The following is a 20,023-nucleotide window of genomic DNA, read 5'->3' as shown; positions in this document are numbered from 1 at the left end:
AGAGATTACAGATGATGAGGAGGAGGAGGAAGAGGAGGAGGAGGAGGAGGAGAACGAGGTGGATGAAGAAAATGAGGCTGAGGCAGAGGTAAAGGCAGAGCCAATTGCAGAAGCAGCAGCTGTTGAGCAGGAAGATGAGGATGAAGAGGAGTATGTTGAGGAGGAGGAGGAGGAGGAATATGAGTCATATGAAACAGATGAGGATCAAACGGAAGATTAGAGAAAGAGAGATAGTTAGAGATGGCTTGTAAGAGAAGATGAAGAAAAAGCTTAATTCTATAGAAGAAGAAGAGGTAGCTTCTCTAGAATAAGAAGAAGAGACAGCTTATATAGACGGTGTTGAAGAAAAAGAGGAAGCTTCTCTAACAGAAGAAGAACAAGAGATAACTTCTGAAGATGAAGGTGAAGAAGAAGAATGTGCTCCTTCTATAAATAAAGAAGCTGTTGAAGAAGAAGAGGTAGCTGCCATAGAAGAAGAAGAAGCAATTTCTATAGAAAAAGAAGAAGAAGAAGAGGCGGTTTCTATAGAAGAAGATGAAGTAGATGATGCGCATAAAGATGAAGGGGAGAAGTGAAGAGGAAAGAGAGTGGGTCCCAGGCGAGCGAAAAGGCAGAGACCACAGCAGAAGCTACTGCTGCTGCTAAGCTCGTAGAATATAAAAAGGAGCATTATAAAATAGAAAATCCATGGAACGCTAAAGAGAAACCGAAATGAAAGACACGGCTGCTACAGTCGCAGAAGCTGATAAAGAGTATATCAATCAAGCAGGAAAGAGAAACAAACCAAAGCAAAGGCAAAGCCAAAGCCGTAAAAAAGTGGAACCTAATCTAGAAGATAATTAAGATGGGGAACGTGAAATAGATGAAAATAAAGCGAACATCTATAGCAGATGAATGGCAAGAGGAGGGCAGGCAAAACCGAAAGCAAGTGCACAACATAATATGCTCTTTATCAGCTTCAATCTCTCATTAAAGAGTTTAAGCAGTAAGCGCGTGAAATGGATTCACCTAAATAAGCGGATAAAATAAGCTCTATCTCTCTCTCTCTCTCTCTCTCTCTCTCTCTCTCTATACTCGCCTCACTTTGTTAGCTGCACTTTATGTTACTATATAATTAAAAACAGATCGGGTTATCTGCACAGTATTCAATATTTAATATATATTTATATTTATATTACGTATACGTCATGTTTCGTCAAATGTTTGTTTGTCCAAAAAGAAAACAAGATAAAAAACTCTTCTTTATTTGTGTTCAGTGTTCACACTTTCCTATGCTCCGTAAGTCTGTTAAATATATATAAAAAAAAAAAAACAAAAACAAAAAAAAAAAAAAAAAATGAAAAGAAAAAGAAAAAATCGAAAAACAAAAGCAAAAAATTATATATATATTTTACTTACTGTTAACCGTTAACTATTTACCTGTTACCTGTTTACCTTTTCGACCTTTTGATCATTTCGTTTTTTACTGATGAACGCTAACAAAATGCCAAATACGATTTGTTTTTGTTTTTTGTGTGTTTTTTTCCATTTTTTTTACCATTTTTTTTTTCTGTGTCTTAAGCTAAGTTTCATTTATTTACTTTGATTTCATTTCACATTGCTGTCTTGTGGAGCGCCTTTCATTCGTTTTCATTTTGTTCTTGTTGTTATTAATGCTGTTTTGGGTCCAAACCTTTTCCAACAATCAACGCCTAATCGACTAATGTAAGCTAAAAATCAGCAAACAAGAAAGAGAACAAAAAAGGAATCTATATAAAAGTCAGAGGGCAGGCTGGAGTCGCGATGCTCTTGTAGGGTTGGTCAGATTTGGTTTGTGGTATGCAAATTTTATTTAAGTAGAATATAGCTCAGCTAGCTAAGCAGAAATTCCATTTTTATTTGAGTTGAATTTATCTAAATTTGCTATGAATTTAATTAAATTTATTTATTTTTTGTATAGCTAGATTTCAATGAATTGCCTGAAATGCAGCCGACTTCAGACTAAAAATATTGGCATTCTATTCTAAAGAATTTTTTCAGCAGAGATATGAATTGATTTATAAATGTTAAAAAAATTAAAAAATAACTGAAATGTAAAGATTATCAATCTTATTTTATATATATATTAAAATGCAGCTGCATCAACTCAGTTAGCTAAACTGTTCAGGCTTCAATTAAACCATCTACCCTTCCCCTACAAGCATATAGACTAAACCTCTGACTAAACATAAAAAATTGTGATACAAAAAAAGATTAAAAAAAAAAACATAAAATAAATATTTTCTAGAGTTTTGACCCAAAAAGCAGGGACATCAGAAATTATGAATTGTACAAAAAAATAAAACAAAAAAGCAATATTGAGTTCACAGTAATTTAACATCTATTACCTTGTCGTTTAATGCTTAGTTAGAGACTGCAAACAAAAGAGTTACGAATAAAAATAAAACACAAATTTTGTTGTGTGTATAAAAAAAAATCCAAAACAAAACTCTCGAGTAATTTCTGTTACATTTTATTGTTGTATATGCATCTACTCTCGCTCTATTTCTCTCTCTTTTTATCTTCATCTCTCCCTCTCTCTCTCTCTCTCTCTATTTTCGCTCTTTCGCAAGTGGACAAACGATGTGGTAGTGATGTTAATTTGCTTAAACCTAACTAAATATATCTGTGCACTTTTGGCTGGCAACAAAAATGGCTGAAAAAAAAAGAGCTGAGCAGAGCAAAACCGCCAAAACCGCCAAAAAGCATACAAATGACATTTTTACCCGCTATCAATTTTTTATTTCATTTGGATTTTGATTTATTTTCTAAATTTTCTTTCCTTTTTTTTTTTTTTTGGTTTTCATTGTCACAAATTTCTGATGTCCGTTGTAAATATATCCATACATATGTATATATCTCCTGTGTGCGTATGTGTGTGTGTGCCACCTTTATATCTATATTGTTAGCCTTCCTGTGCGAGGCATCGCTGCGCGTGGTATCGCTTTCAATGGTAGCATTTCAATCATGTCTGTCAGCCGTCGCTGCTTCCGTCAGTTTAACAACGTATTCATTTACCGTTACACACACACACACACACACACACACACACATGTGTTTGTGTATGTGTGCGACATATGCGCGGCTGCATATTTGTCTTGTTTTGTTAACAAGCAATTTTTGACAGAAAAAGTTGGAGGAGAAAAATAAAGGAAAAAAAAGAGAGGCAGCTTCACGCACTTGCGGAAATATCCTTGAGAATAGAGAGAGGAACATTAAAAAAAAAATATTGGATTAAAATATTAAAAACATAAAAAACAAATTTAAACTAACCCAAAAATTAAATTAAATTAATTTTGTATAAAAAAAAATAAGATTAAAAATAACAAACTTTTAATCAATTAAAACAAATATATATATTTTTAAATGACTGCCCTAAAAATTCATAAACTTAAAGCAGTAAATTAAAGCGTATAATTTTTTTTAAAATATTTATTTTTGTACATTTTACTAATTAATTTAATTAAAAAAAACTCCAAATTCGAATTGCTGATTTTTTTAAATTATATATAGAATAGTTAAAGGATTCAAATATATATACGATTTTTTCAAATTTTTTTTTTTCACTTAAAAAAATTCTCAAATTATTTTATATTTCTGATGAATATAAAAAATATTTTAAAAAATAATTCCAATTTTATCTAATGGTTCCCATTTCTATTCTAACAACTTGCTAGCGCTCCTATCCTTCTCTCTTTCTCTTACTTGCCTGCAAACTGTGTAAGCTACCCTCGCACTGTCAAAAATGCGCTCTGACTTTGACGTTTGTCAGTCCACTTCGCCCCTGCCCCGACTCCTGCCAGGCGCCCACATCGTTGTCACTTGTACATTGTCCATACGCCATCCATATGCATATTTGATATCTTTATTTCTCTACTTGCATTACGTTTCGCTTGCACCCCAAAAAAAAAAAAAAAAATTCAAAAAAATAAACAAAAAAAAAATGTAAACAACAACAAACAACTAACAGGCTGACAGCGCCACAGACTCTGATGCAACTCCTACTCCTACCCAACAGTCCAAACCGGCCGTGTCCGCCCAGGTGGCAGCTGTCAAGAAGACACAGCGTTCGGGCAGCAGCGATAGCAGCGCCTCAACCGAAAGCTCTGCCAGCTCAGCAACAGCAGCCGCCGCAGCCGCCGCAGCAGCAGCAGCAGCAACAACAACAACAAGCAGCAGCAGTCAGCCGGCCAAGGCGGCCAGCACGTCGCGCTACTCGAGCGCACGTGAGGCTACGGTGCCAGCGACGCCGGAGAAGAAACCCTTCGTGAGCCGCTTCCTGCCGCAGCACAGCACTCCGAGCACCGCCAATGGCTCAGCGGATAAGAAGAAGACTGAGTCGGATTCGAGCAGCGAAGAGGAGACCAGCACGGAGTCCGAGTCCGAGTCGGAAGTGGAGCCGAAGCCGAAGACCAGCGCCGCGGCCAGCAGCAGCAGCAGCGCTGCAACCAAATCGACGCCCAGCAGCGCAGCCAGCTCGACGACAACAGCGGGCAGCGGCAGCGGCAGCAGCTCGTACAGGGATCGGCTGGAGGCGAGACGCGCCTCCCGTGACGACACGAACGCGACGACAACGCGCAGCAGCTATGCCACGCCCAACTCGAGCAGCAGCGGCTATGGCAGCGGCAGCTCGCCCCGCACCCGCCCCGTGCCGGCGGCTCATCATCTGACGGAGAGCGACGATCGTTATGGCAGCGGCAGCGGCAGCAGCAGGTATTTCCATCCGAATTTCCAAGATATCTATATACATACACACACACATACATATATGTAGAACAACTAAATAGCTAACCTATAAACTTTATATAGATTTAACTGTAATTTTTTTTTAAATATATTTTGTTTTTACTAAACTTTTGCATGGCTCACGTTAAGTTCGCAATTAATTTCTGACTTTTTCTATTGATTTTTGGCTTATAAATAATTCAAATACAATTCACACAAGCCAAAGTACACACACACACATATTGATTGATATATACACACGCACACCCATACTCTAATACATAATGAATAATGAATAATGATACTGCTGCATGATAAATATAAATTAACTGTCGGCTGCTATTTATACAAAGCGACTTTAATGTGGGGAACTATGGGCACTATATAATATATATATTAATATTATATATACATACATATATACATGTATCTGATTATTATGATTAGTTTGTACTACATTTCTGTGTGCGTTTAATGCGGCTCAAAGTATTTGATTTAGTGAGTTATATATAGCAAAATATAGAATGATATGTATTTGGAATATTTATTGAAGAGAATAGCAAGCTGAGAATGAGAAAGGTATTTAAAAGGGTATATATTGAATATTATATCATAAAAAGTAAGTTTAGCTGTTGGGAATTGGGCTATAATTGACACAGCAATCAATCTCCAATCTCTCCAATCTCCACAGATGACAGATCAAAGGTTCAATGAATTATTAGTGTTATTCAGCCAGTTGTTCAAAGAGTCATTAAGTCACTCAATCAATCAGTCAAATGGGCGTGCAACAGTCAGCAAGCTATTGAGTTAGTTAATCAATCAACTGGATATCAGTCTGTTTGTCAGTTACCTAATTCATCAAACAGTCTATGATATCAACCTGTGTCAGTCAGCAAGTCAAGCATTTTGTGGGACAATCAGTCAGCAAGTTGGCCAATCAGGCAGTCAGTCATTCAATCAATAAGTCAAATTAGACTAATTATCAAATTAATCATAGTTTTTAGTCAGTCAATCAGCCAGTCGTCAATCAGTAGCCTATTTAAATAAGTATATGAGCTATATATCAATTAGTCAATCAGTCAATCGGCCTATTTAAAGTAAGCGCTATAAATTGAAGATTTGTCAATCAGCCAATCGGTCAATCAGCCAATCAATAGTTTGCCAATATGTGCATTTGGGCATATCATATAAGCCTTATATGTATGTAGAAGGTGAGCAGGGTTTCAATCAATCAGATTCAATCAATCAGGTCAATCAATCACTTAATGAGTATGTAAGTCAGATGTTAATCAGTTAGTCAATCAATTGATCCAGATATCTTACGTAAGCACTATGACTTAAAAACCGATTGAGCAGTCAATCAATCAGTTAATCAATCAGTCAGTCAATCAATGAGCCATCAGTCTATTAGTAATTAGTAAAAAGTTTAGCGAGTCAAGAAGTCAATCATTAAATCACATACATAGATAGCTTGACGAACAATCAATCAATCAGTCAATCAATGAGTCATTAGCTGGCTAGTCAAGCAGTTAAACATTAAAATATATACATAGATGGCTTGACGGACAATCAATCAATCAGTCAATCAATGAGTCATTAGTCTATTAGTAATTAGTAAAAGAATTAGCTAGTCAACCAGTCGATCATTAAAATATATACTACATAGATGGCTTAACGAACAACCAATCAATCAATGAGTCATTAGTTATTAGACCACGAACAACTAATCAATCAATGAGTCATTAGTTATTAGACAAAGAGTTGGTTAGTCAAGCAGTCAATCATACAAATTCATACAGAGATATATATTGCAAATAGGTATTTTATCAATCAATTAAAACTTGATTAGCTATAGAGAGAATTTTGTATATAGCTTTAGTTCAAGGGCACTTGCTATTCCACTAATTATAAATAAAATAATCGAAGCTATCAAAAACTGAAATTTCAATCATTTTTGGTTGTATTTTATTTCTGTTGATGTCGTTGCATTAATCATATTATAGCTTATTTATAATTATAAAGTGCGTGAGATTAATTTACAATTTTAATTTGCTGAACAGACACACACAAACACACACACACACACACACATGCACGCAGCTATACAGAAATGGCAAAACAATTGAGCTTAAATTGAAATTAATTGATTCCATGATTCATGCAAATCGAGATGAATTTGTTATTGATTGTTGTTGTTGTTGTTGTTGTTGTGTGTGGTTGCTATTGTATTTCTGTTTGTACTTGTATTTGTTTATGTGATGTGATCTCTCTCTGCTGCAGCTTTGTACAACTGTGCGACATTGGCATTAGCATCGCATTGGCCATTTTATTGCTCATACGCCTCGTGTGGCGTTTACTAGTCAAGTTCTTAACCTTTGCAGCAGCAGCCAGCCAGCTCTAGGTAAAAATAAAAAAAATTAAATAAATAAAAAAAAAAAATAGCGTAGCACTCACTTACTCCAATTCCCCAACTCTCCCCAGCCTCACTCTCTCTCTCTCTCTCTTTGTCTTTATTTGCATCTCACTCTATGTATTTGTATCTTGTTGTTCTCTATGTTCGTCTTTGCAGCGCACTGCCCTTTAGCATACCGTACATAAGTAGGCCCCACCGGGCTCTGTACCGAAAGCGATTTGCGGACGTTAAGCGTGACACTAAATAATTGATTAACAGACAGTTGTAACTGCAACTGATTATCTATCTAGATCTATATATACATATATATGTTTAGATAGATGTATACGTATTTTGCATATATACTACCTCCAGCCCGTTCCCTTCCCTTCCCTGAAATCAAATTAAATGTGTGCAACTGCATTGAAATGTTTTATTTTTATTTTTTTAGGCATTCTATTTAATTTCCTTCATCGAAAGCGTTTTTCAGTTAAACTCATTGCAGTCGGGCATAACCAACTGCATGTTGCGCGCTCATGGTACAGAAATAGTTGTCTAAAATAAATCCAACTTGGTCCATTTTTTTATTTCCATGTGGTTTTATGTTATTCATTCCCACATTGCTAATAATATTCATTTTCCCGTTCATTCACCTTCTGCAAAACCAATATACCCTCTCTAATCTCACGCAACAGAGTATGCACTGCCCACAGACAAATTTGCACACAAGTTGGCTTCTTGCTTAGTTTCTAATTTTTTGCCTTCGCCTTTGTCCCTTTCATCCAAAGTCAAACAAAGAAAGGTCGTAATAGCCTCAGAGGCTTAAGAGCTTAACCCTAGCTGGTTTGTTTTCCCTGGTGACAGGAGAAAATTGAAGTTTTCAAATGCGAATTAGGTATGAAATATGATATATTTTGAAATTTGCAGAATTTTTGGAAAGTTAGTTTAAATTGAAAAATTATTTATATTTGTTAGCTTATTTTTTATAAATAATAATTGAAGAAAAAAGATTATTTATGTTATATAAATATTTATATTTTAGACAATTTTTATTTTTTGTTTAAAAAAAAAACTAAAGAAGCGTTAGATTTTTTGTTTGTTTTTTTTATTAAATTATGCTAAAAAATGAACGATAAACCAATTTTTTAGATTTTTTTTTTTGTTAAGTGAAGTTTTGTTTATATTTTTTTTACTTCTATAAGCTAAAATCTATGTAATTTTTCTATTTAAATAAATATTTATTATAATTAGGCCAGTTGACTTAGCTGAGTTTCTTAAAGTAGGAAAGTAGGAGGCAAAAATTATTTCTATTAAAATACAAATATATTTATAGTACAGTTAGGTTTTTCTGCAGACTTTTCATAACAAATTTCATCAAAAGCTGAGCTGCTGGGACTCAAACTCATTTGACATGTTTGAAAAATTGAAAAAATGTTATAAATTGATGTCAGCTAGCGATTGGGGAAAAGCTGTCCACAGCAATCAGATGTATTAGATATATGCCACAAAATGTTATCGAAATGTCAGAGAGATTGTGTTTGACTGTGTGTGTGTGTGTGTGTTTGTAGTGTCGGATTCTAGTTCTAGAGCTGACATCAAGGGGTTAAGTAGGGACAACTAGAACTTGAATCTAAGTTGAGGCAGTGGGAGCCACTCAGTGGCTGCTCAAAAGCAGCTTCAATTCAATTCGCAGCGCTTTACAATGACCTTTCACACACACACACACAGACACACAGCGAAAAGGGTTCAAATGCCATTGAGTTGTTGTCATTGTGCGCGTCTGTCTCTCTCTCTCTCTCTCTGTGTGTGCTCGTTCCTTAATTTATTTTATTGACAATCATATTGAATATTGAGTTCTTTTTGGGGGCTAGCAGACAGCTAGCACAGCTTGCGTAATGTAATTAAAACTTGTGGCACAGCAAGTGGAGTATCAATTGCAGTTTTTTATAGTAACTGCAGGTTATAGAGAGAGGGAGATAGACAGAGAGAGAGAGAGAGAGAGAGGGGTATACAGAGAGTATATGAGCTTTAACACGACTTGCGACTGAGCTAATTTGACTTTATTGGAGCTGGGAAATTGTAAGATTATATTTATTTACATATCATGTACATTCAGCTATGATTATTCAGATATAAAGCATTATTCTAAGGTGTTTATAGGTCTGAAAAGTGACAACTTTTATTTAAAGCTTCAAGCTCTCAATCTCTTTAGGTATTCTCTACATATCTATATCTATCTCTCATATGATTGACCGCCTTAGGGGTTAGGCAAGTTAATAATCGAAGCTCGAGTTGCTCTCAAGTTGCTTAACAGTTAGGAATACCCTATTAGGAGCATTTGTTAATCATAATCACCAGCTGCTTTATAGATTTTTATCTTTATTGTTAATATACGCCACCAATTTAGGGCGTGGCAATTCAATAATCACCACAGAGGTCACTTACATGCATCTTTTATGTGAACCGGCCACTGCTCTTTAGATATGTATCTCTATCTGGTATATATGCCACCCATTTGAGGCGTGGCTAGTCTATACTCACCACAGAGGCCCTTTACAGTTATCTATTATTATACGAACCGCCCATTTTCCTATAGATATGTTTATCTCTCTAGTATATATTCCATTTATACTTAATAAAACGTCTCTCTATCTATCTAGTAAATATGCTGCCCATTTGGGGCGTGGCAAGTCAATAATTATCATAGTTGCCCTTTATTGTTAGGTATTCATATCGTATACGAATGAGATTCTTGAGCTCCCCTATATACATATGTATGTTATCCATCTAATAATCATCTAATATATATTCCCTTAATATATATTCCGCCTCTTCGAGTTTACATTACAGTTTACAGATCTCTAGAAGGGACCGCCCTCAGGGGCGTGACAAGTCAACAAGTTCTTGCAATAAATGTACAATTGAACGACTCTACATACATGTAGATCTATATATCTATCTAATATATTCCGCCCATTTGAGTTTCAGTAACATGAACGAGTATTAGGCAGTCGTTAAGGGTCGTTTCAATTTGTCTGTGTGTGTTCGTGTTTGTGTGTGTGTGTGCACGCGACAATTGTTTAAATATTGAATCGAGTTCATTTTTGCTATCATATGAGGAAAAAAGAAGCAGATATATCTATATACTCTATATATACGTATAGTATATATTTTTATGGCAACAATCAATGCTTGTTTTTCTTTTGGCTGTTCTTTTTGTTCCATGGCAATTAATGTACAGTTGGACGACATGCCGCACATGATGTGTTGCATGCGCTGGCATTTATTTCATTGTTTGACTATGTGTGGCACATATGTGTGTGTGTGTGTGTATGTATGTGTGTATATATATGTATATGCCATGTACTCGATGTGGCGTACTAACAAAATAAAAAAATGATTGCCTACATTTGTGCGTCATATGGAAATGTAGAGTGTGAGAGAGAGAGAGAGAGAGAGAGACAGATGAGAAAAAAGTTGCGTAGAGGTGGAGAAAGGGACAGAGAGATAGATAGAGAGGGAAAGAGAGAGTGAGTGAGAAACAGAGTGCTAGACAGCGAGGCAGAGAGAGATAGAGAGAGAGAACGAGTGAGAGATAGAGAGAGAACGCGTGAGAGACAGAAAGAGAGAGAGAGAGAGAGAGAGAGCGAGAGAGAGAAGGACTGCTGCTGCTTAAGCTTCTGCCCTTGGCCTCAATAATAATTTAACCGTATTTAATGAGCTTTTTGTATTTACTTTCAGTATTAAAATGATTACATTTGGTATTTAAATACCCACTAGTATATTTTCTGTGTGTGCTTTGTTGTTGCTTTCCATGTAGCCGTTGGCCTTTGTAGCAATGTTAATCTGATTTCTCCTAATGCTTAATATACCCTGTAAATGTGATCTGTATGTGAGCATAATATATGTATATATACCCTGTACATTTTGTGTTGCTCTGTGTCTAAACTTTTGCGCTAATGTAAAATGTAAAACGTGAAATTTAATTAGAAACTTTTTTCGGTTGAGCGCGCATAATTTTTGTTGTTGCTTGTTTTTTGTGTATTTTAATTGAATTTGGTTGCCTAATAAACGAGCTAGAGAGAGAGGGAGAGAGAAGGATGGAGGGGCGGCGGAAGAGCGAGGCGTAAGCTCGTTACACACAGATTTAAGCTAGTTAAAAGTTAGTTCACGCGAGGCGCTTACAAAGTTTGTTTTTACCGCCAGGTGCGAGGCACACAGACACACACACACACACACACACGCACACACAAACTTCAACTCCTACAAAAGCAACAACAAACAAACACAATTTTTAAAGTGTTAAATATCGCATAAGAAAAAATACCAAAAACGAAAAAAAAAACCCCAACATTTTTCTAGCTACACAAGCCGCTTCCTAAACAAAAGCAAGAGCAGCGCAATTGTCGCACAGCCGTCGCTATCGACGCCGAACGCCTCCTTCGACGATGATGGCAACGGCACGGGCACCGGCACTGGCACCGGCGACGATTCCGACAGCCGCTACGGCACCGGCCGCTCACGTTATCTGGCCATGAAGGAGCGACGCAATCGCTTGGCCCGCAGTCGCTCCTCGCATCAGTTTGGCAACGAGGACGATGATCTGGATGAGCCCGTATCGCCGACAACAGTGTCGCCATCCGCTTACCTGGCCTCAAGGTGCGCAAGTCTAAACCAGTCTAAATACCAGTACAAATATCAGAAAAATACCAAAAAATACCGAAAAATACCGAAAAATACCAAAAAGTTAAGATTGCCACAAAATCAATTCGAAACTCCGTTGTATATAGGACGCTGGCGTTTGTACATATGGCATATATACTATAGATCTATATATACTCTATGTTCTATATACATATACTCTATATAAATCTGTTATGGACGTTTCTATGGGCGCTTTCAATGTGCGTGTGCTGTACCATTTCCCGGCCCTTTTCGCTACAAAAAAAACACAACAAATATTTGAATTTCAAATTCTTTTTTATTCATTATTTTTTTATGATTTTATTTTGTTTTTAATTATATTTTTTTTTATGAGTTTCTCTGCGTGTTGGACCCACGTTTCTTTACCACGTTTCGTTCTCGTTTATGTTTTGCACTCTACACACACACACACACACATACACACACACCAGCACACACTAATTCCAGTTTCTTTTATGTACATTTATTATTTCAATTTTTTATTTGTATTTTTACAAAATTTTTGACACCTTCCCCAACAAAAAAAAAAAATAAAAAAAAGTTTTTTCTGCGCGTTCAAATTAACCGAAATTAACAGGATTTTTCAAGCCATTTTGTATAGTTGTTTCTTTCTCACTGTCTTTTCCTTAGATACAGTTGCGCCCACTCTGTACAAATCTCATGCGTACATCATGCATACATCATGCGTACATCATGCGTACATCATGCATTCGTCATGCATTTTTTCACTTCAGTTTTCGTTGCGTCGTCGCATTCATTAAATGTGAAAAACAAATCCAGTTCAGCTCAGTTCAGTTCATGCACTCATTTGAACCAGTTCATAATTTCAGTGATCAACAGTTAAAGCAAGCGAGGGCTGCTCGTTGAGTTGTGCAGGCGATTTCATTTGCTCTGTTGGTAGTTTGCTTACAGTTTGAGAATCATTGCATTATCAGCGAAACAGTTTAAGAGCCTGCTTACAGTTGGAAATTTGCTAACTTCTTAGTTCTCTGTAAGGCTTAATACAGTTTGAGATTTCTATACTCTCGGTTTGATCAGAGAATCAATTCATAGCAATTGCTTCATATTGAGCAACCGTTTACAGTTTGATGCCATTGGCATTCAAACTGCATTCAGCATTTATTGTAGCTCTGTGCAAACAGTTTTGCAGTCATCTCTGTGTGTTCAATGGCTTTTCAACTGTCCAACTAAGCAAAGCCCTTGGTAAACAGCTTCCAGTTTCAGTTTTACAGCAAGCAGTTCCCTTAAAACTAGCTACATAGTTGTTGTCAAACTGTATCCTAATGTGACTGTAAAGATCGTAAAGATCTTCTGCAAATAGTTTGACAGTCATTGCAACTTTGCTAACATACTATTAGTCAGCACACAGTTTGACCAGCACTGTATTCTGTAGTGGCTGAAGGCATACTGCCAAACAGTTTGACATTTCATATGTGAGTTGAAGATCTTCAATTGCTTGCTGGATTCACAGTTTGGCAGTCAATTGCTATCAGTGACTCTGCAACTGTTGGTCAAAGCTTAGCCAGTCGTTGGCAATTCATTCACAGTGTGCATTAAACTGTACCCAATGACTCCTCAACTGCCAAGACAAAGTTTAAGTCCAGCTTCACAGTGACCGTCAAACTGTACCCAATGACTCTTCAACTGTCAAGTCAAAGCTTAACTCCAGCTTCACAGTGACCGTCAAACTGTACCCAATGACTCCTCAACTGTTAAGTCAAAGTTTAAGTCCAGCTTCACAGTGACCGTCAAACTGTGTGCCTCTCTCAATTCGTGTCAAACTGTCTGCAATGCCCCTCCAACAGCCTCGTCGCACAACTCAACGCTCAGCGCTTGTGTGAAGCCTCTGCCCGCGTGCTAATCCCCTCTCGCATGTCTTACAGATATAGCGGCTATGGCAGCAGCGATCTATCGCGCAGTCGCTCCTCGCACGCCCTCAAATCGCGCGACAATTCGCCCATCACGGATCGCAGTGCGGGCTCTTCGCGCGGCGCGCTGGGCAGCTCGACGGACAACAAGGACGGGGAGGCGCTCAGCTCGTGGGCGCGCTATCTGAAGAACAAGTACGGCAGCAAGAGCTCCAAGGATGCGCCCAGCAGCAGCAGCGGCAGCGGCAGCAGTGCGCGCGATAGCCACGCCTCCGGCTCGACGGCGGCCAGCCGGAGCACGGCCAGCGATGTGTCCAGGCGGCTGAGCCTCGGCCTGCCGTTGCGTCAGGCCAATGAGCTGGCCTCGTCCGACGATGACGGGTCAAAAAACGGGCTAGGCTCCCCTACGTCCCCTACGGTAGCAGCAGCAGCAGCAGCCGGTATAACCGGAGTGGCAGGTACTATCCCTAAACAGGTATACCTGCGCAAGCGCCAGCAGCTGTTCCAGTTGGGGGGCCGGGGGAGCGAGCCCGGATCCTTTACGTGGCCGCGCGGCCTAGCCGTCGGCCCCGACAATAGCATTGTCGTCGCCGATTCAAGCAATCATCGTGTTCAGGTCTTCGACTCGAATGGCATCTTCGTCAAGGAGTTTGGCGAGTATGGCAACGGCGAGGGTGAATTCGATTGTCTAGCGGGCGTGGCAGTCAATCGCATCGGCCAGTACATCATTGCCGATAGGTGAGTAAATGAAGATATGCGATACTTTCAAGTAACCAAAATTTGATGTGCATAGCTCTTGGAGTCTCTGAGTTCTTTGAGTCGGTGTTTATATAAAAATCGGTGGATAGTGAAAAGCAGGACTTAAACTAAGCCATTATTTTATATGTATATAGGATAGTTAACCTTTTCTCCTTTTGGGTTTTCCTTTAAGCGCTCTATAGAGCTCTTTGAGTTTTCACTTCCAAAATTGCCTTAAGGCTAACGCAGATCTTAAGGTTATTAGAACTATGTCAATCCATAGTAACCATTGATTCATCTCAAAAGCGAGCCTGTGATCTATTTACTTTTCCTTCAAGTATTCCATAGAGCTCATAAGCTTCCTTTTCTAGAACTCCTTGAGTCTTCAGCTCTTCAGATTTAATTACTGTTTTTCTTCTAGTATTGCTTTAAGAGTATATGCGCATCAAAGTTTCATTAGATCTACTTGTATAAATTCTTACTAATTAATGATTCATCAGGGATAAGAACTTGGATTAATTTGGGATAAAAACTTGGGCAAATATAAAAATATTATTATTTATTACGATTAAGAAATCTTCGAAATCTCACACAAATTAAGAACATAGATTTAATGAAAATAATTTTTAGTTGTCGACAAGCTCTCATAGGTATATATGAAATGAAATGATTTTTGTGTAAGTCCCAAGAACCGCTCAAGTAAGATCATGCTATCCATGGCCTTAGCTTATCTCTCAATTTTCTTAAGCCTCTCACTCTGTTTCTTTAAAAAGCGTCCATACTTTATGCTCTTTAAATCTAATGGCAATCCCCAATTCCCATTCTCCATGCCTATTCGAATTCCCATAATTACTTTAACTTCTTCTACCATATTTTATGCCCTTTAAATCTAATTGAAATCTCCCATTCCCATTCCCCCTTCCTAAAGACAATCCCTATTATTGCTTAACTGCATTGAAAAGTTGCGTAAAGCAAGAAAAAAGAATGAAAAAACTTTTTCCTCACATGTCAGATCATGGCGAAAAATTTCTTTTGGACAGCGCTGCTGGTCAGTTGAGCTGCTTGAGTTGGCTCAGCTTTTTGGCTTCGCTCGGCTCCATCGACTCTTGGCTGCATTTTAATTAAGTCGAAACAATAGTCCATGATTAATTCTCGGGCTTAGCTTTATGCTGGAGCCGTGTAATTGGCACGGCTAAGCGCATAATAGCCGCGTTAATGAGAAACATGTGCGGACGACTCAGCCCAGCGTCCCTCCGCCCCGCCTCCACTCGGTGTAAGCCGTATGTAACCTAACGCCCGCTCGTTTTTTTTTTGCTCCCTCTCTTTCCCCCTCTCTGCTGGTATTTACACATGTGCATATGCCCAATCTTTGGCTCTGTGTAGGGGCTGTCATTCATTGTCTGACGAGAAATCTCGTTAAGCGCCCGGGGTCGGACGGATGAGCGGATGGTCGGATGCTTGGTCGTTCGGTCGTTCGGTCGAGCCTCATTGTCTGTCTCAACTTTGATTTTGCACGTTAAGCGGCTTAGTTGTAAGCCCAATGCCCGGGGCAAAAATGCGTCACACGATGCCAGCGACCACGCCCACTGGCCTCAAGTTACGGCACACGGTAATGAGTTCTCAACGCCCCATTTTGTAATTAATGACAGTCCGAAGCGCGTTTCACAATTTGATGGCAGGGCGACTGCAAAAAGGCCAATGCTGTTACATTTTTTTGTTTGTTTAAAGGAAGAGTGAGCGTGCGAGAGAGAGAGAGAGAGAGAAGGGTGTGACGAGTGAAGAAGACAGCCAAACTAGTAATCTCTGCTGACCTGAAATGAAATAAAAACTACTACAAAATATCAAACTAAATATTAGTAAAAACAAACACATTCATAAAATAATAAATTAAAAAAAAAAAATCCAAAGAAAAATAAAAGGTAATGAAAATTAATACCAAAAAAAGAGGAAAATATGAAAAAGAGAAAATAAATAAAAATATTTACATAAAAACATTTTATAATGTATAAAAAAAATATATATAAAAAAACCACAGAAAATGCATTAAAACAAAATAAATAAATAAATTAAAAAAAAAATAAAATAAAATAAACAAATAAATATAAAAAAATAAATAAATAAATGAATTAAAAATTAATTAATGTAAAAATAACTATTAAATATACATAAATAATATATAAAAAATTAAATAAACAAATAAAGTAAATAAATCAATGAATAAAACAAATAAATAAATGTAAACAAAAAATGTAAACAAAGCTAATAAATATGAAAAAAAAAATAAAATAAATAAATAAAATCAAATAGATATAATAAAAATGTAAGCAAACTTGAATAAACATGATTTAAAAAAAAAAAAATTTTATCTATATACAAACATTTTTTATAAAAGGAAAAACGAATTTTAAAAATATTTTCTATAAGCAAAGTAAATTTTGTTAAATAACAAAGATTAATTAAATAAATATGAAAAAAATTTAAAAATTATATTTTATTTAAAATTTCTACAAAGTTAATAATAAATAAATTAAAGTAAACATATTCCATTTAAAATTAATATATACCTAACAATGCAGCTTTAGGTTTAAATTTCATATATTTGATGCACTAAATATATTTCTACTCCATTTAAATTTGATTTCTCTATTGATTTTCGCCTTTGTTTGCCACGTTGCAGATACAATCATCGCATTCAGGTGCTCGATCCGCAAGGACGCTTCCTGCGCGCCTTCGGTTCGCAGGGCATCGCAGATGGCAAATTCAATTATCCTTGGGGCGTTACAACCGATGCACTCGGCTTCATTTACGTATGCGATAAGGAGAACCACAGAGTGCAGGTGAGATGGTGTTTATCAACATGAGAGTGGGGGAGTGGCAGTGGCAGTGGGCGAGGCGAGCAGGAAACGGCAGCTCAAAGTCTTGCCCAATTTGTCACACTTGAGAAGGCTGCCAGCCGGATGCCGAGACAGTCAGACAGTCGGGCAAACCAACTGCAGTTGCCTGCGCTCACAGCCACGCCCACTCAATTTTCATGCACTGCCTGCCGCTCTGCTTCTCTCTCCCATTGTCTGTGTTGCTCTTTACATTCATTTTTTATTTAAAAAAAAAAAAAACTATATCGTGGTTCAGGTTTTCCAATCCGATGGTTCCTTCGTTGGTAAATTCGGTTCCTGTGGCCGTGGCGAGGGCCAGCTTGAGCATCCGCATTATATAGCCGTATCGAATACGAATCGTGTTATTGTTTCCGATTCGAATAACCACAGAATTCAGGTAAGCTGACCGAACGGAATTTAATTGGAATCTGTTACAGCTGTTACCTGTCTATCTCTCCCTCTCACTCCCCATCTCTTTCTCTCTCTCTCTCTCTCTTAGATATTCGATGTTAATGGCAAAGTGCTGTCCACTGTGGGCGGCGAGGGCTCCGATGATGGACAATTTAAATTTCCACGGTGCGTATACTTAATATGATCTATATATAGTTGTATATAAAATATATATAATTCCCATTTTTTTTTTTATAGCGGCGTGGCTGTGGATGATCAGGGCTATATCTTTGTGGCCGATTCGGGCAATAATCGCATACAGATCTTCAATCCGGATGGCAGCTTCCTGAAGACCTTCGGCTCCTGGGGCTCCGGTGACTCGGAGTTCAAAGGGCTCGAGGGCGTGGCCATTATGTCGAATGGCAATATTTTGGTATGCGATCGTGAAAATCATCGTGTTCAGGTCTTCTGAGCGATCACGGCCAAGCCCCACGTCAACAACAACAATTTATTATTTCAATTTGATTTTATTTTGCCAGCAAGAAAAAAACAAACAAAATTTAAAAAAAAATTGACAAAATTGAGTTAACATTTCTAGTCCTAGAAAAGGAAAACTACAAAATTTGAGAAGAAAAAAAAAACAATCGAAAAACGCGTTAGAGAAATCAGCTAAATATATATCGACTTTATATATATCTCTATATATATCTATATGTATTGCTTAATAAATTATAATAAAAAATAAAAAAAAAAACCAAAGCGAAAACTCGTCAGAGTTGGAGTGAAAAAAAAAAAAAAACATTCGTTGGCCCAATCATTTCGACCCCAAGCATCAATTGCCGGCGCAAACTCTGGGCCATAATTCTCTTTGGGCCCTAATTGAGATTTATCTGAAATTACATTCGTTGCGAGGCTGCGTGCGAGGCACTTTATTAAATTAAGATCTTCCTCGAGTTTGCAGCAAAATGAAAGTTTTTCCGTTTTTTTTTTTTTTTTACATAAACTATATGGTTTACTGTGTGAGTGTGTGCTAGAGTGTGTTAGTGTGTGTGTGTGTGCGTGAGCATCACAAGAGGCACTGAGAGCACAGCTGCAGATTTATGTGTACTCGCATAAATTTGTTTGCCAGCAAATGTTGCGCATACGCCATGTAGCTCAGCTACAAGCCAACTGTTTATCTATATACGAAAAACAGAAAAAAAAAAATTTATATATATATTTACGTACATCTATATATATATATATATATAAAAGAATACGAACTAGCGTTACACTAACTATGAAAAAAAAATGCCGCGCTTGGTAAGTAATTTATTTTTTATTACATTTGATTTTATTTTTTTTTTAATATTTTTAATGAATTATATTTTTATTACTAATATTTATTTTTTAATAATTGTAATTTTTTTTATATATTTATGAATTTTAGAACCAACAGCTATTTGTTATGGGCTCTTATTATTGACGCAACATATTCTTTGCTATTAAAATATAAAAATAATTTTATTTTCAATGAATGTTTTATATTTTACTTGCGTGTAAATAAAAAAAATAAAAATACGAATATTCATGTTAGAGAATATATATATTTTTTATAAATTTTCTAAATTTATTTTTAGTTTTCATTTTTTGTTGTTGTATATATATTTCTTATAAACTTTGTAAATTTTTGGTATATATTTTTTTTATTATAGTATATAATTCACTCACCAAAAAATGTAAGCTAGGCTTTTGTTTTTAAGGTTAAGTCACTAACTAAATATTCACTTAAATACTTCTATATATATATTTTTTTAATAATTTAAAAGAGTATTTTTTCCTTTTATTATTATTAAGTTTAGTTTACATTCTTCAGACGCTTCACAGCTGCGACATTGCCTTCCAAGCTTCCAGTTTTCCAGCTAAAATACTCTCACTTCTTGCGTAGCGCAAAAATTACAGCTTTTTGTGAATTGGCATACACCAATGCACTTACACAAGTACAGAAACACGCCACATACACACACACGCACACTCAGTCATTCTCACTCACGCATACAAAGCACGCAAAATGTTGCGAATTTAAGTGAGTTTTATGTGATTAAAATGCATGTGAATGTGTGAGTGCTAGTGTGGTGTGTGTGTGTGTAAGCGCTAGTGTGTGTGTGTGTATGAGAGCAAGTGATATGTTAAGTGTAGAGTGCGGAATTCGCCGTGAAGCTTTATGGCTTACCGTTGCCTCTCACAAATCGTCTCCTGCTCCCGCTCCTGCTCCGTCTCCTCCTCCTGCATTAACGCACACAGTGAGAGCTGATTACATAATAAAATTCGTTGAT

The 20,023-nt window shown here is 37.0% G+C and overlaps 1 protein-coding gene across 9 annotated transcripts in view; it reads left to right on the top strand.

The window, feature by feature from the left end:
- Nucleotides 1-18,244, top strand: part of tn (tripartite motif containing protein thin) — a 222,804-nt gene extending 204,560 nt beyond the window's left edge. For 4 of the 9 annotated variants that reach the window (XM_089261554.1, XM_089261552.1, XM_089261551.1 and 1 more), the window contains 7 exons: nucleotides 3,989-4,731; nucleotides 11,498-11,794; nucleotides 13,723-14,445; nucleotides 17,123-17,282; nucleotides 17,575-17,715; nucleotides 17,818-17,894; nucleotides 17,967-18,244. In XM_089261554.1, coding sequence (XP_089117680.1) covers nucleotides 3,989-4,731; nucleotides 11,498-11,794; nucleotides 13,723-14,445; nucleotides 17,123-17,282; nucleotides 17,575-17,715; nucleotides 17,818-17,894; nucleotides 17,967-18,180 — 2,355 coding nt within the window. In that variant the 3' untranslated portion in view covers nucleotides 18,181-18,244. Of the gene's footprint in view, nucleotides 1-19; nucleotides 59-2,591; nucleotides 2,607-3,988; nucleotides 4,732-11,497; nucleotides 11,795-13,722; nucleotides 14,446-17,122; nucleotides 17,283-17,574; nucleotides 17,716-17,817; nucleotides 17,895-17,966 lie in introns of all 9 variants that reach the window. The other 5 variants (XM_089261557.1, XM_089261556.1, XM_089261559.1 and 2 more) reach the window with 4 other exon arrangements.
- Nucleotides 18,245-20,023: the final 1,779 nt, after the last annotated feature.

The sequence above is a fragment of the Drosophila navojoa genome, chromosome 5, assembly GCF_054131105.1.
Source record: "Drosophila navojoa isolate 15081-1374.11 chromosome 5, UAZ_NAV_1.0, whole genome shotgun sequence".
Classification (NCBI taxonomy): domain Eukaryota; kingdom Metazoa; phylum Arthropoda; class Insecta; order Diptera; family Drosophilidae; genus Drosophila; species Drosophila navojoa.
The sequence above is the reverse complement of the archived record's forward strand: the minus strand, read 5'-3'. Positions and strand labels throughout refer to the sequence as shown.